Source organism: Cololabis saira, chromosome 20 (genome assembly GCF_033807715.1).
Source record: "Cololabis saira isolate AMF1-May2022 chromosome 20, fColSai1.1, whole genome shotgun sequence".
NCBI classification, from domain to species: Eukaryota; Metazoa; Chordata; class Actinopteri; order Beloniformes; family Belonidae; genus Cololabis; species Cololabis saira.
Window position 1 is genome coordinate 737,878 of NC_084606.1, and position 17,070 is coordinate 754,947.

General features: G+C 42.7%; 1 protein-coding gene across 1 annotated transcript; it reads left to right on the top strand.

Moving 5' to 3' along the window:
* Positions 1-319: 319 nt before the first annotated feature.
* Positions 320-9,644, top strand: LOC133420894 (endothelin receptor type B-like). The gene is made up of 6 exons (XM_061710776.1): positions 320-841; positions 3,802-4,128; positions 4,211-4,363; positions 5,070-5,203; positions 5,745-5,853; positions 9,528-9,644. The coding sequence occupies exons 1-6, from the start codon at positions 320-322 to the stop codon at positions 9,609-9,611; spliced, it is 1,329 nt and encodes a 442-aa protein (XP_061566760.1). The 3' UTR covers positions 9,612-9,644.
* The last annotated feature ends 7,426 nt before the right edge of the window (positions 9,645-17,070 follow it).

Genomic DNA, 17,070 nt, shown 5'->3' on the forward strand with positions numbered 1-17,070 from the left:
AACTGGTGCAGGAACTGGTGCAGGAACTGGTGCAGGAACTGGTGCAGGAACTGGTGCAGGAACTGGTCCAGGAACTGGTTCAGGAACTGGTGCAGGAACTGGTCCAGGAACTGGTCCAGGAACTGGTGCAGGAACTGGTGCAGGAACTGGTCCAGGAACTGGTGCAGGAACTGATCCAGGAACTGGTGCAGGAACTAGTCCAGGAACTGGTCCAGGAACTGGTTCAGGAACTGGTGCAGGAACTGATCCAGGAACTGGTGCAAGAACTGGTGCAGGAACTAGTCCAGGAACTGGTCCAGGGGTCCCAGTGAGCTCCGGGATGCTTCGTGGAGTCTCGGCCCGGTCTGGGTCCAGAACCGCCGCCCTGCTGCTGGTTGTCTGCTGCGTCCTGCTAGCCGGCCCGGCTGGTTGCCGGGGCAACACCACAGCTCAGCCTCAGCTCCGTCCTCCAGACCTGCAGGTGGCGCCGGACCGGGGGGCCGGGGGCCCGCTGGGGGCCGCCTTGGGGTCTGAACCAGCGACTCTGAGGCGGTTCAGCAAGAGTAAACACAGACCTGGAGGGAAGCCCGGCCCCCCTGGGCCCCTCGGCCCCCCCGCCAACGCCTCGCAGGCCACGCCCCCCTCCTGCCTGCAGACCACGTCCATCCAGACGGCCTTCAAGTACATCAACACGGCCCTGTCGGTGCTGGTGTTCGTGGTGGGTGTCGTGGGCAACGGGACCCTGCTGAGGATCATCTACCAGAACCGCAGCATGAGGACGGGCCCCAACGCCCTGATCGCCAGCCTGGCCCTCGGGGACCTGGTCTACATCGCCATCGACGTCCCCATCAACGTCTACAAGGTGACCGGGACCATGTGTTGGTTTTCTTTCTGTAAAATCCCTCCCAAAAAACCTTCAATTACACTTACTTTTACCCACAAATCACTTCTAGTTCTTCTGATCATCAGTCTACTTGAGAGCATACCAATCATTCCTGTTGGTGTAAGGAGAGTGAGTCAGATCCTAACTGAAATGAAATATATCTCCAAGTATATGGGAGAGCAAATCATCCCCACTTATAAAAACCAGTTCCTCTACATATATGTCTATTCCCCACAAATTTCTCAGTGTTCCCAACACTTCTTATGGACCTCAAGTCCTGCATATGCTATAAGCCCCTCACTGGACTATTACTCTTGGTACTCAGAACAACATGGCACTCTGGCCATTCTCTTTTTAATGTTACCCGAGATATTAAACCTTTTTAGAAGAGCGAGTCAAATTCTAAGGCAGGAGAAGCAAAACATTCTCACAACACAATCAAATTCAAGTGTTATGAAATTGCCAGCATTCCTAAAAATCTCTACAATAACCCCTGCTCACAACCACACAGAGCAAACGTACCTAAATTTCAGGATGACGTCAACCATTCTCTGGTATTCCAATTCACAGACTTTTGACAACAACACAGCAACAATAATTTGGGATTTTGTAAAAGGACCCCTTACCTCTGTAATAATTTTGATAGAAGTCACTGGTGTGTCGTTGGTCTGGAAAAAGGAGTTTCCATCGAAGGTCTATTGTCATCCGGGTCACGGCATCAAATTGTTGAGGAATATTATCAAATCCAGTTCAGAAGGCCTCTGTGGTGTAGAGAGTTTTAGTCCGCTGTGGTGTAGAGTTTTAGTCTGTGGTGTAGAGAGTTTTAGTCTGTGGTGTAGTGACTTTTAGTCCGTGGTGTAGAGAGTTTTAGTCCGCTGTGGTGTAGTGAGTTTTAGTCCGCTGTGGTGTAGAGAGTTTTAGTCCGCTGTGGTGTAGAGAGTTTTAGTCCGCTGTGGTGTAGAGAGTTTTAGTCTGTGGTGTAGAGAGTTTTAGTCTGTGGTGTAGAGAGTTTTAGTCCGCTGTGGTGTAGTGAGTTTTAGTCCGCTGTGGTGTAGAGAGTTTTAGTCTGTGGTGTAGAGAGTTTTAGTCTGTGGTGTAGAGAGTTTTAGTCCGCTGTGGTGTAGTGAGTTTTAGTCCGCTGTGGTGTAGTGAGTTTTAGTCTGTGGTGTAGTGAGTTTTAGTCTGTGGTGTAGAGAGTTTTAGTCTGTGGTGTAGTGAGTTTTAGTCCGCTGTGGTGTAGAGAGTTTTAGTCTGTGGTGTAGTGAGTTTTAGTCTGTGGTGTAGAGAGTTTTAGTCTGTGGTGTAGAGAGTTTTAGTCCGCTGTGGTGTAGTGAGTTTTAGTCCGCTGTGGTGTAGTGAGTTTTAGTCCGCTGTGGTGTAGAGAGTTTTAGTCCGCTGTGGTGTAGAGAGTTTTAGTCCGCTGTGGTGTAGAGAGTTTTAGTCTGTGGTGTAGTGACTTTTAGTCCGTGGTGTAGAGAGTTTTAGTCCGCTGTGGTGTAGTGAGTTTTAGTCCGCTGTGGTGTAGAGAGTTTTAGTCCGCTGTGGTGTAGAGAGTTTTAGTCTGTGGTGTAGAGAGTTTTAGTCCGCTGTGGTGTAGAGAGTTTTAGTCTGTGGTGTAGTGAGTTTTAGTCTGTGGTGTAGTGAGTTTTAGTCTGTGGTGTGGTGAGTTTTAGTCTGTGGTGTAGTGAGTTTTAGTCTGTGGTGTAGTGAGTTTTAGTCTGTGGTGTAGAGAGTTTTAGTCCGCTGTGGTGTAGAGAGTTTTAGTCCGCTGTGGTGTAGAGAGTTTTAGTCTGTGGTGTAGAGAGTTTTAGTCTGTGGTGTAGAGAGTTTTAGTCCGCTGTGGTGTAGAGAGTTTTAGTCCGCTGTGGTGTAGTGAGTTTTATTCCGCTGTGGTGTAGAGAGTTTTAGTCTGCTGTGGTGTAGAGAGTTTTAGTCTGTGGTGTAGAGAGTTTTAGTCTGTGGTGTAGAGAGTTTTAGTCCGCTGTGGTGTAGTGAGTTTTAGTCCGCTGTGGTGTAGAGAGTTTTAGTCTGTGGTGTAGAGAGTTTTAATCTGTGGTGTAGAGAGTTTTAGTCCGCTGTGGTGTAGAGAGTTTTAGTCTGTGGTGTAGAGAGTTTTAGTCTGTGGTGTAGAGAGTTTTAGTCTGTGGTGTAGAGAGTTTTAGTCTGTGGTGTAGAGAGTTTTAGTCCGCTGTGGTGTAGAGAGTTTTAGTCTGTGGTGTAGTGAGTTTTAGTCTGTGGTGTAGAGAGTTTTAGTCTGTGGTGTAGAGAGTTTTAGTCCGCTATGGTGTAGAGAGTTTTAGTCTGTGGTGTAGAGAGTTTTAGTCTGGGGTGTAGTGAGTTTTAGTCCGCTGTGGTGTAGAGAGTTTTAGTCCGCTGTGGTGTAGAGAGTTTTAGTCTGTGGTGTAGAAAGTTTTAGTCTGTGGTGTAGAGAGTTTTATTCAGTAGCCGGCGGTGAGCAGACTTACAGAGCATGTCTGGGTTGGTGTGCTGACCCAGAATGATTGGAGTCATGACTTTTTATACAGTAAGTTCAAAGTACAAAAGGCAGGAATAAACAAGCCAAGTGAGAGACGAAAAGCAATTTACAGTCAGATGTGATCTGTGGCCAAATGCCGTTATCGGGCATTTGGCATGACTGTCACTAAGTTCTAAATTACCTCATAGGGTGTTCTCGTGATTCAAGTCTGTGTTGAAACTACTTCCAAGGTGTCGCCTCTGCAGGCGTAGGAAGCTGGAACTTCGCCTGACAATGTGTCTCAACAGGGGGCATTGGGGGGCCTTGGGGGGTGCCTGGGGGGGGGCTGAGGGGCCCTGGGGGGCTCTGGGGGGCCCTGTGTGGGTCCTGGGGGGGCCCTTAGGGGCCTGAGGGGCCCTGGGGGCCCTCTGGGGGCCCTTCGGACCCCCATGTGGCCGCGCTAACCCCCTCCATGTGCTTGCAGCTCCTGGCGATGCGCTGGCCCTTTGCCGAGCAGCCCCTGGGCCTGTTCCTCTGCAAGCTGTTCCCGTTCCTGCAGAAGGCGTCGGTCGGCATCACCGTGCTCAACCTGTGCGCGCTGAGCGTGGACCGGTACCGGGCCGTGGCGTCCTGGTCCCGGGTCCCGGGCTCCGGCGTTCCCACGGCAACGGCCCTGGAGATCCTGGCCATCTGGGCGCTGTCGCTGCTGCTGGCGGCGCCGGAGGCCGTCGGCTTCCGCATGGTCTCCTTCCAGTACAAGAACGTCAGCATGACCACCTGCATGCTGCAGCCGGACACGCCCTTCATGACGGTGAGGGGGCGGGGCCAGGGAGGGGCGGGGCTTCAGCATAGTCACTGGCACGGTTCTGACCCAGGTTTCCTTGCCGTTTCAGTTCTACCGGGACGCCAAGGACTGGTGGCTGTTCGGGTTCTACTTCTGCGTCCCGCTGGCCGTCTCCGCCGTCTTCTACGGCCTCATGACCTGCGAGATGCTGCGGCACCAGAGGGGGGCGCTGCGGGCGTCGCTCAGCGACCACCTCAAACAGGTACGGCCCTGCCGGACAGGTGTTTTGTCCATCCCCACTGCCCGTCCAGAACTGCTACTTTGAGGTCGATTTTCAAAGTTTGATTGCCACGCCCATCATTTCTTGCATCCCTTCAGTCCACGCTGAAACGAGAAATTGAGACAATTGTTTGTTTGTGTGCCTTTACTTATTTTATTCTTTATTATCAATCCAAAAATAGTAATTACAAAATGGATAAATGGAGATGTAAATTTGGTGAGATTCATCCTGCAGTGGCAGTGAGGTGATTAGTATCGTACCTGAATGCATTATTTGATGGGATGTTACTGGACTATCAAACTACCCCTGAAACATTGATTTAAAATGGATAATATGGGATGTTAAGTATTTGATCTTTCAAAATACACGACCCATGACATGAATTACATTACACTATGTGAACATTATACGATAAAGAGAAAAAAAACCTATTCTATCGCTTTATTTGATATTCATTCAGTCATTGGCTTTTATTTAACCAGGCAGGTCATTAAGAACATTCTTATTTACAATGACGGACTGACAAGAGACAAATAAGTGGTTTAGGGAGTAAAACACAATAAAATTGTAACTCTACAAAGGTAGAAAACCATGAGGTAGCATTTTTTGACAAAGCAGCAGAGATGGACAGAACGCCGGCCTCTGATCGTAGCCCCAGACCCGGACGCTGACCCGTTTTCCCCCGCAGCGTCGCGAGGTGGCCAAGGCCGTGTTCTGCCTGGTGCTGATCTTCGCGCTGTGCTGGTTCCCGCTGCACCTGAGCCGGCTGCTGAAGAGGACGGTGTACGAGTCCCAGGACGCGCACCGCTGCGAGCTGCTCAAGTACGTGTTCCCCCCCGCCCGTGCACCTGCACGCCCAACGCCCAACCCCTAACGCCTAACCCCTAACGCCCAACCCCTAACCCCTAACCCCTAACGCCCAACCCCTAACGCCCAACCCCCAACGCCCAACCCCTAACCCCTAACCCCTAACGCCCAACCCCTAACCCCTAACGCTTAACCCCTAACCCCTAACGCTTAACCCCTAACCCCTAACGCCCAACCCCTAACGCCCAACCCCCAACGCCCAACCCCCAACGCCCAACACCCAACCCCCAACGCCCAACCCCCAACGCCCAACCCCCAACGCCCAACCCCCAACGCCCAACGCCCAACCCCTAACGCCCAACGCCCAACGCCTAACCCCTAACCCCTAACCCCTATCGCCCAACGCCTAACCCCTAACCCATAACGCCTAACCCCTAACCCCTAGCGCCTAACGCCTAACCACTAACGCCCAACCCCAACCCCTAACGCCTAACCCCTAACCCCTAACCCCTAGCGCCTAACGCCGTGCTTCACTCTCACGTCTCCTGGGTTTCAGCTTCCTGCTGGTGCTCGACTACTTCAGCATCAACATGGCCACGGTCAACTCCTGCATCAACCCCATCATCCTCTTCTTCGTCTCCAAGAAGTTCAAGAGCTGCTTCAAGGTCAGTAGCTGCTTCAAGGTCAGTAGCTGCTTCAAGGTCAGTAGCTGATTAAAGGTCAGTAGCTGCGTCCGAAATCCCCTCCTTCCACCCTGATGAACAGCAAAAGCAGTATGCGATATTTTTTAGTGCGTCCGAAACATTAGTACGTACTAAATAGTATGTACTATCCATACTCAATAGTATGTACTATCCATATTCAATAGTATGTACTATCCATACTCAGTAGTATGTACTATCCATACTCATTCTGGAGAAACGTATTAGTGTGGATTGATGGACACTAGCTGAGCAGAAACTTCCCACAATGCAATGCAGTGCTGTTTGGTTGCTAAGTGCTGCGCAGATACTTAGCAACCATGGTAACAGCTGCTACTGCTGCTGTTACCATGATAACAACTCCCCCTCCCAACGGCAGGAAGTGCTGCTGTTACCATGGTAACAACTCCCCCTCCCAACGGCAGGAAGTGCTGCTGTTACCATGGTAACAGGAAGTGCTGTGTGTGAGTAAAACATCCCAACCTGATCCCACTCCTGTAAAAGTCGCCCAAAACGCCTATCCAAGTTCTACCCAAAGTAAACTGAAATCTGTTCTTGAACCGTTTGAAGTTCATGGATGGTTCTGGTCTATTTTGAAAGGTAACACTCTGATGTTTTTACCCCAACTGTCAGAATCACTGTAACTACTACTATAAATCAGTAATCTCAGTTTGAACACACTGAAGTAGAAGGTTTTTATTTCAGCCGGAAATGTGTTTTGTAATCAGATGTCTGCACATGAATCTGTGACTTATTGGTTTGAAAACACACTGGGACACAGCCTGAAGCCTTATCTAGTGCAAGTTCAAATTTGATAACAATACCACAAAAAATGAGTATTTTACACATGTTTTTGTAAGATTATGTCTTACAAAGACTTTTATTAGAACGATTAGACATTAGATTATGTCCCATGGGCAGAACTCTTATATACAATAACATACAGTCATCATTTCGGTCTCTAAAGAACTGACACTTAGATGTATCCTGTCATATATCCAGATTATTGCTACTACTGATATTTACTAAAACGTGTGCCAAACTTAAGTATACACTGTTTATACTGTTTAGTACGGCATTTCGGTATGTGTGTGTATGTGTGTGTGTGTGTGTGTGTGTGTGTGTGTGTGTGTGTGTGTGTGTGTGTGTGTGTGTGTGTGTGTGTGTGTGTGTGTGTGTGTTCTATGAGTGACATCACAGCGAGGTCGCGGGTTCGGAGGTCGTGAGATTCTTGCGGATGTTTTGAGACGGCAGCTCGTCTGCAGCTCGTCTGCAGCCGGAGACAGAGACGTTTTATTTATATATTTATTTATATATTGTATTTATATAAATCTTTTCCGGAGACGACTCGACCTGCAGAGGTCGCGACCCCGGATAAAAGGCTTGTGGGAAACCAGCGGCTTGCGGCCGTTTTAAGGCTTTAACAGCGACCAAAGACCAAAATACATCTTCAGTCTTAAAATAGATCAGTTTATTCTGCACACATATGAGACTAAATAAAAAAAAGAACAAGTTAAAATTTAAATGTATGATAATAAATGGTTATTATTGCAAGAATAAAGTCTGTTTTCATTAAAAATGACTGAATTAACGTTGTATGATTCATGAATCCAACATTTGTCTTCAGGAGACGTCAGCGTTTATTCGCGGCAGCATCCTGATACGACTTCATGTACTGATTTTACAAATATATCTGCTTTATTCCTTCAATATTTTACAGTTTTTACAGTTTTTACAGGTTTTACAGGTTCTACTTTACTTTCATAATATTCTGATCTTGAGACCTGCAGGTTCTCGACCGCCAGAGTCCAGATCTAGAAGAGACTTACAGTAAATCCACTGACCTCTGAGTTCAAATAAACACATTTATAGCAGAAATAAACACATTCACAGTAGAAATAAATACATTTACAGTAGAAAAAACACATTTACAGCAGAAAAACACATTTACAGCAGAAATAAACATTTACAGCAGAAAAAACACATTTACAGCAGAAATAAACACATTTACAGCAGAAATAAACACATTTACAGCAGAAAAAACGCATTTACAGTAGAAATAAACACATTTATTGCACAATTATAATGAGCACTACTTACTTTCAATAAATACCACTGCATTGTTCAAAAATGATTACCGTATTTTCTGGACTATAAGCCGCTACTTTTTTCATAGGTTTTCAACCGTGCAGCTTATACAAAGGTTATTCTATTCTGTGGATTTTTCTTCCACCACTCGGGGCGCTCTAACCGGAATTAGAATGAAAACTAAGACAAAATAAATGCAAAGAAGAATACGCTACTTCTTGTTTAGCAGATAGAAGTAGAAGCAGATTTCAAACAGATAGATAGATAAATAAATACCAGTTATTTTCTCTTGGTTCTGTCCAGTTTTAATCAGCAAAGTTGCTGCCGTGTTAAAAGACACTGTTAGGAAATGGATCCCGGCACAGTACATCCAAGTGATCGCCGCGACTTCGTGGCGCTCGAAACCTGGAGACCGTTTGGGGGGGCAGGAAGGCGTTAAGTTGAGGGGGGTGTGGTTATCAGCAAGTGTGTGTGTAGCGGTAAGTCCGTGAACTTTGCCCCAGAGCTGCTCTCAGCCAATGTCCTTGATGTTATCAGGCGGCTCGGTACAGTTCTCAAAACAGGGGTCCACAGATGTTTGTGGGAGAGGGGAGGGCTAGTGGGGGCAGAGTCACCTTGTTTACATTCCACCAGGGAGATTGTGACCAGAGCGATCGGCCAAAAACCGCCCTGTCAAGGCCAGATTATAGAATCAACAATTATATTGCAAACAGACAGACTCAGTCATTTTCCGTCTGCCTTTAGTCTCTGGTTCATCAATGGCGACTCCAATCAGACGAATTTGTGATCAATTCCCGCCAAGCCGAGCTTCCAACTTCTCCAAGGTCTTCTCCATCTTGCCAATGAGCTCAAAGACGCCGCTAGCCTGCGTTTCTGTTCAAGAATAGCATCCAGTTTACGGCTTTGCTCTCCCAACGTTAAAGTCTGAGTGTTGATCGCCTTGCTTGACCCTCCATCCTCGTCCGGCAGCTCTGAAAGAGCCAGAACAGCTGTCGACGACTTACGCGTTTGTCGGTAGACCAGGTATCCCCCCACTCCAATTAGGAGAAATCCTGCTATCATAATCCAATTATGAAGCATCTTCAACGTCCTTGACAGAGAGGATCGCCAAACACAACGGTTTCCAATGTTTCCAGGAATCCATTGTGTATCCAGAAAAAAATGTCCCATCAGGGCAGGAGGGCTCCCTTACCCCCTGACTTCTCGTCACAAACATTTGGTCAATTGTGCTGAGAGACCAGTTCATCAATCCCATGATTGTAGAGTTTCGGAGGAGTGAAAAGGAGAGTCTCTGAAGACGAGACAGGACAAAAGCAGTAGCAGGGCAGATAGGGAGGGAGAGGAGGAGAAAAAGTGTCCGCCTTCGTCGAGAGCCGGAAGAAGTCCAGAAAATTCTGTCTCAAATGATTCTAGGGGGGGGGGCAGCTTTACTAAGGGGTTTTTGCCCCTGGTGCCTGCGTTCTTGTGTAAACCTGTGAAAAAGCGAGCGGACTTTAACTGTCCCTGTGTCTGTCTCCCTGTCTGTCTCCCTGTCTGTCCGTCTCCTGCAGTCCTGTCTGTGCTGCTGCTGTTACTCTGGCTCTCTCTCCAACAGCAACGGCACCAGCCTGCAGTACAAGCACACCGACCCCTGAGGGCCCTCTGAGCCGCCGGGGGGGGCCCCTGAGAGACCGGGACCCCTGAGAGACCGGGGGCCTCATCAGTCGCCCTCGGCGACCGCATCAGTCGCCCGCGGCGACCGCATCAGTCGCCCTCGGCGACCGCATCAGTCGCCCTCGGCGTTGAGAAACCTTTAAAGTGGTTGGAGTTTAGTGTTTGTGAAATTTGCCAGACAGAATGAACAGGTTTATAATAAAATTGATGTCATTTTCTTCATGGGCAAATAAAATATCACACTCCTACAGTCAGTAGAGATGTTTATCTTGATTTTAGACGGTATTTATTTTTCAAATTGAGACCATAGATTGAAAGATGGAGCACAGTGGTAGAATAAATGAGTTCTGGTTTCTGGTTCCAACGTTGCAAAAGGTCAAACATGTGACTTGTGACATCACAGGAACAACAGTCACTAAAAGAAAATTCAAATTTCAACATAAATGAGTCTTTTCTTTGCTTTTAAATCCTTGTAATTGTGTGTATAATCTGTATTTATCAGTAAAAACGTTCCTGAAGGCTCTAGTTTTCGCTGTCTGGGTTGTTTCATGTGTTGTGTTTCGCCTGTTTGCTGATTAGTGAGTGGAAAGTCTGTTTTTGATATTTGTGTCTCTTGTTTGAACAAATCAAAAGTTAAAAAGTGTGTTTTTCCTGTTGTTTTATGAAGTAGTTCCACCGCTGACCTTGCGCGCCCCCTCGTGGTCAGCGGTGGAACTGCTAGTGTAAGTCGCTTTTATTTAGATCAGATTTTAACAATAAATTAAAATGATTTTCATTTTTTAACTAACATAAATAAATGATGAAAATATTATTTGAATATTATTTGTTATTTTTACATTGTTCTTTTACATATATGGCTTTTTCTGTGCACAGTTTAACCGTTTTATTTTACATCCTGCTCCTCTGTATTATAATAACATTAACTTTAAATAAAACTATATATTTATTCTTTTAATATATTCATCAGGATCAGAAGAACACGTTCTCTGCTCTGCTGCTTTTTATCGTGTATTATCATATAATTGTTTTATCTATTGTATCTGATTAGATAAAGAAGTTAAATATAATTATTTAGGTCATTTTCACCGTATTTTATCTCACAACTTGACTTTTTTTTTAAGTAAAGTTGTCTAAAACAATTATTTGGACGTCATAGTTGGCCTATAGGTCTTACTGTCATGATATAATATATTTATCTCTAATTACTTTATTCCTTTGTCTCGTGTTCGGGATTGTTTTTTTCTTAAAGACAAATGTTTTTATGTCCTGAGTTATTTTACTGATTACTAATTTAACTTTTAAACCAGATTTTTGTCTTATAAAGAGTTTTGTATATCTTTTTCCTTGTTTACACAATAAAAGTGACATTTCTTGTCGTCCGTTAGTCATGATGTTGTTTGTTTTGTCGTTTTTTAAAGCCTGTGTTTCCTCTCGAGGAGATTTCTCTAATTGGGAGCAGTTTGTCTGATTGATGACTGAGGATAATCATAATAAACACATTTACAGCTGAAAAAACACATTTACAGTAGAAATAAACACATTTACAGCTGAAATAAACACATTTACAGCAGAAATAAACACATTTACAGCTGAAATAAACACATTTGCAGCAGAAATAAGCACATTTACAGGAATTCCGGTTCCGGTGGGAGGCTGCATGTGGCACGCCAGAGCGCTCAATTGTTTGTTTGTTTGAAAAACTTTGAATCAACTTTGATTTTGTTTTTTTTTTTTTTCTTTCTTTTATATTGAATTAATAAGCCACTATATTTGCGCAGTGAAGTACCCAGTGTATGGACACCAGATCGTTAAGAAGTGGTGCTGCTAAAATCACGGGCGCAGCAACCGCAGACATGGCGAATACTAAAGACGGCAATGTTGCGCAAGAGCTTAAAAAACTCACTTCAAAAATTGAGGAGATGGATGGAAGTATCCGAAAGGAGTTAAACAGCAAAGTGGATCGTCTTGAATCTACTATCAGGCAAAACCAAGATCAAGTTCTGGCTGAGCTGGCGAAGCAGAGCAAGGAGATAAGAGCACACATGGATTTGGAGATCGGGCGTCTGGAGGCGCGCATAGACACTCTGGAAAATAAGATCAACAGGGATACTAACGCATCAAAAGTACGATTTGATCCAGACGTGTCGATAGTGATTTCGGGTCTCCTGGAGGACCTGAATGAAGATCTCCAGCTGAAGGTGCTGCAGCTGATCTCGAAGGGCCTTGGTAGTGAGGCCGTACCTGTTGCGGTGGAGAGGATGCGGAGCCGCGGGAGAGCACCGGGGCTGATCAAAGCCGAGTTCAGCTCTGTGTATGAGAAGGTCGCTATACTGCGGAAAAAGCAGCAATTACGGGAACATTCGGAATTTTGCAAGGTGTTTATAAGATCGGCAAAGTCTCATACTGACAGACTGATTGAATTCAACTTCAAGACGCTCCTCAAAGAGTTTCCAGGAGGGACGGAGTTTTATGTGGCTGGAAACGGCCGGCTGCGGAGGAGAGGAGAGAACCAGCAGGGGGGTCCTGCAGTGACGGTGCAGCGCGGTGCAGGACGGCTGTGAAAACCTACCCATCCCTTAACGGACACATTAACTCTGGTACAGTGGAATATTAATGCATGGACTGACCTGAACAGCAGGTTACGATCCACAGTGTTAACATCATTATCTGCCGATATAATTTCTTTAAATGAAACCCATCTAAGAGGAGATGAAAACATCTATTTAGAGGGTTATGTTTGGTTTGGTCATAATAGAATGACACACATTAAAGCTCCAAGAGGATCAGGTGGAGTAGGGATATTTGTTAAATCCCATCTTTTCAGGGAATATGAAATAGAAGTAGTTGATAAAACAGTGGATGGAATTTTAGGGATCTGTTTTAAACACAGATGCACGGATTATTCATTTGTTGTTTACTCATGTTATTTACCACCTGAAATGTCTCATTGGGGAAGGAATGCGTCTTCTTTTTTTGCTCATTTATTGAGCCAGGTTTATTTGTTTTCAAATATGGACGCAATTTACGTTTGTGGAGACCTAAATAGTCGAATTGGTGGACAGCTAGATTATTTAAGTGAAGTTGATAATATACCAGTGCGAACCCCACTTGATGACTGTGTGAATCACCATGGAGAAGCTTTTCTGGAATTTCTATTAGATTCTAAAATGTGTGTTTTAAATGGTCGGTTAAATCCACTTGATGACAACTTTACATCAATCTCAGCTAAGGGGAGGGCTGTTGTGGATTATATGGCTGTACCTTATGATTGTTTAGAAACCTGTTTAAATTTCAAGATACTTTCCTCATCTCAACTTATATCAGACTGCCAATGTTATGATTTGATTAGTGATAGGTGTCGGGTCCCAGATCACTCACTGTTATTTCTTAAGTTTAAGGTGCGGCCACAAACTGGTTTAATAAACGAGAATGATCATGAATCAAATAAATCTGTATATAGTACATTTTTGACCCGAAGATTATGTAGGAATGTACCAAATCAATTGTCAGACAAAATGAAAAAAGGTGTAGTTGAATTGGTTGAAAATATGCAGGAAATACGGAACTCACAGGAAGATATTGACAAATGGTACAGTAGAGTATGTGAGCTCCTATACAATGAGTTAGGGGGGACTGGACCAAGGAAAAGACTCTCCAAGTCAGAAAATAGAATTCATAGACCTAATAAACCATTTTGGAATGAGGAGTTGGGGGACCTGTGGAGGGCAATGCATAGAACAGAACATATTTACCTGAAATATAAAGGTGACAAAGACCAAAAAGAACAGCTTAGAGTCAATTTTAAGATGAGTCAAAATCAGTTTGATAAAAGGTTACGTTACTTTAAAAAGCAGTACAACAAGGGATACATTTTACAATTAGAAGAAATGCACACTACCAATCCCCAACGTTTTTGGGACCAGATTAATAAACTTGGGCCTAGAAGACGAAGTAAAATACCATTGGAGGTGTATGACAATAAGGGCCAATTAATCTCGGATATCCCACAGGTATTAAAAGAATGGGAAAAGTGTTTTACACACTTATTTTCAGGTAACCAAGAGGGGGATTATTTTGATTCAGTCTTCTTTAAGGAAATTTGTTGTTTTAAATACGAATTAGAAAATAAATCATCTCGCTCTACTTTTGAGCAGGATAATGTTTTGAATGAAGATATTCATTTAGAGGAGGTGAAGAAAGTTATCACTAGTTTGAAAGATGGAAAAGCATCAGGGTTTGACGAACTGACAAATGAAATATTGAAATGTTCTATGTTCATAGATCTTCTTTATGTTTTATTTAATTTTTGTTTTGAAAATGGGATTATTCCGTCAGTATGGTACAAATCTATTGTTAGCCCAATACCGAAATCTTTAAAAGATGATCCTAGAATACCTTTAAACTATCGTGGTATCAGTTTATTGAGCACAGCATACAAACTTTATACATCTATTCTTAATATAAGGCTCATGACTTATCTGGAAGAGAATAGTTGTTTAGCAGAAGAGCAGAATGGCTTCAGAAAGGCTAGAGCCTGTGTTGATCATGTATTTTCAATCACTACTTTAGTCAGAAATAGAATAATGCAAAACAAATCATCATTTGCCTGTTATATTGATTTTCAAAAAGCTTTTGATTTTGTTAACAGAGATCTACTAGCCTATCGTCTTCTTGAGGAAGGGATAGGTGGGAAATTCTATTGGGCCATACAGTCACTGTACACAGATCCCCAGGCTTGTGTTAGAGTTAACGAATATTGTTCAGGGTGGTTCCCTACGCCTTCTGGTGTCAAGCAGGGGGATTGTCTTTCTCCTACTTTGTTTGCCATTTTTATTAACAATTTAGTTAAGGAAATAAAACACCTAGGACTGGGTCTTAACTATGATGGTAACAAATTAGATATTTTGCTTTATGCGGACGATATAATTTTGGTAGCTGAAAACGAAAAGGATCTGCAGAAAATGTTGGTATGCGCAGAGAAGTGGTGTAGAAAGTGGAGACTTACAGTTAATCAAAGCAAAACTCAGATTATGCATTTTAGACAGATTGGGACTAAAAGGAGTGACATACAGTTTTATTTTGGGGAACAAAAGTTAGAGTATGTAGGAAACTACAAATACTTAGGTTTTATTTTGGATGAACATCTAAATTTTGAATATGGTACATCTCTGTTAGCTGAATCTGCAAGTAGGGCACTTGGTGGTGTAATAGGAAAGACTAAAAAGCTGGGCGATTTGGGATATGCTTCCTATTCAAAATTATTTCAGGCGTGCGTCTGTCCTGTTATTGATTATATGGCAGGAGTATGGGGCTTAAAGGAAAACATGAAAGGACAAAGGGTACAGAATAGGGCAATCCGATATTTTTTGGGGGTTCATAAATTCGCGCCCATACTAGCTATAACGGGAGATATGGGATGGGAGCCATGTGAGGTACGTTGGAAAGGTGCTATGTTAGCTTTATGGAACAGAATAGTGAAGATGCCAGAGAATAGAATTGCTAAGAAAATATTAAAATGGGATGTTACAATAAAAGGTGCATGGGCAAGTGAAGTAGAGGGTATATTTATGAGGATTGGTGCATTGCATGCATTTCAGAATGGGAGCGTTGTGAATGTCTTTTGGGCTAAGGAAGCCTTGTTTAATGCTTATCAGATCAAATGGTCACAGGACATACTGTATAAACCAAAATTAAGAATATTTTGTTTGATAAAAAGTTGTTATAGTGGTGAAAAGTATGTTTGTGCCTCCCTCTCTAAAAGACAACGATCATTATGTGCCCAAATCCGTTGTGGAATCTTGCCTCTGCACCTTGAGACAGGACGTTATCGAGGGGTCCCAGAAGAAGAGAGGATTTGTCCTTACTGTAATATTAATGATATTGAAAATGAGTTCCATTTTTTATTTTACTGTCCTTTGTATCATGAGCTGCGTCAAAAATTATTTGATAGATGTAAGAATCTGGATTTGATGTGGGTAAGCGATGCTGAGAGACTCAAATGGATTTTTGATCATAAACTATTTGCACTTGCTGACTATTTGGAGAAAGCGTGGGATAAACGAAGAAAAGTAACATATATTTAAAAATATCCATTCTGGTTTTTGATTTATTTATTTATTTTAGTTTTTCCGGTGTTCATTGTGCAGCTCCCAATTAAGTGCGTGTGATATTGTGTATTTGATGATTTTCTGTTTCTGGTGTCTTATAATCCCGTAAAGGGATGGGTCTTCGGACATGACACAAAAATAAAAATTCATTCATTCATTCATTCATTCATTCATTCATTCATTCATTCATACAGTCGAAATAAACACATTTACAGCTGAAATAAACACATTTGCAGCAGAAATAAACACATTTACAGTAGAAATAAACACATTTACAGCAGAAATAAACACATTTACAGCAGAAATAAACATTTACAGCAGAAATAAACACATTTACAGTTGAAATAAACACATTTACAGCTGAAATAAACACATTTACAGTAGAAATAAACACATTTACAGTAGAAATAAACACATTTACAGCTGAAATAAACACATTTACAGCAGAAATAAACACATTTACAGCAGAAATAAACACATTTACAGCTGAAATAAACACATTTACAGCAGAAATAAACACATTTGCAGCAGAAATAAACACATTTACAGTAGAAATAAACACATTTACAGCAGAAATAAACACATTTACAGCAGAAATAAACACATTTACAGTCGAAATAAACACATTTACAGCAGAAATAAACATTTACAGCAGAAATAAACACATTTACAGTTGAAATAAACACATTTACAGCTGAAATAAACACATTTACAGCTGAAATAAACACATTTACAGCTGAAATAAACACATTTACAGCAGAAATAAACATTTACAGCAGAAATAAACACATTTACAGCTGAAATAAACACATTTACAGCAGAAATAAACATTTACAGCAGAAATAAACACATTTACAGTTGAAATAAACACATTTACAGCAGAAATAAACACATTTACAGTAGAAATAAAAACATTTACAGCTGAAATAAACACATTTACAGTAGAAATAAACACATTTACAGTAGAAATAAACACATTTACAGCAGAAATAAACACATTTACAGTAGAAATAAACACATTTACAGCAGAAATAAACACATTTACAGTAGAAATAAACACATTTACAGCAGAAATAAACACATTTACAGTAGAAATAAACACATTTACAGCAGAAATAAACACATTTACAGTAGAAATAAACACATTTACAGTAGAAATAAACACATTTAATTTAATTCAATTTTATTTTATTTATATAGCGTCTATTCCAACATAGTTCTCTCCAGGATGTTTCCAGAACCAGAACATGAACATAAACCCCCGAGCAATTATTACATAAACAATGGCAAGAAAAACTCCCCTTTAGGAGGAGAGAAACCTGGACCAGGACTT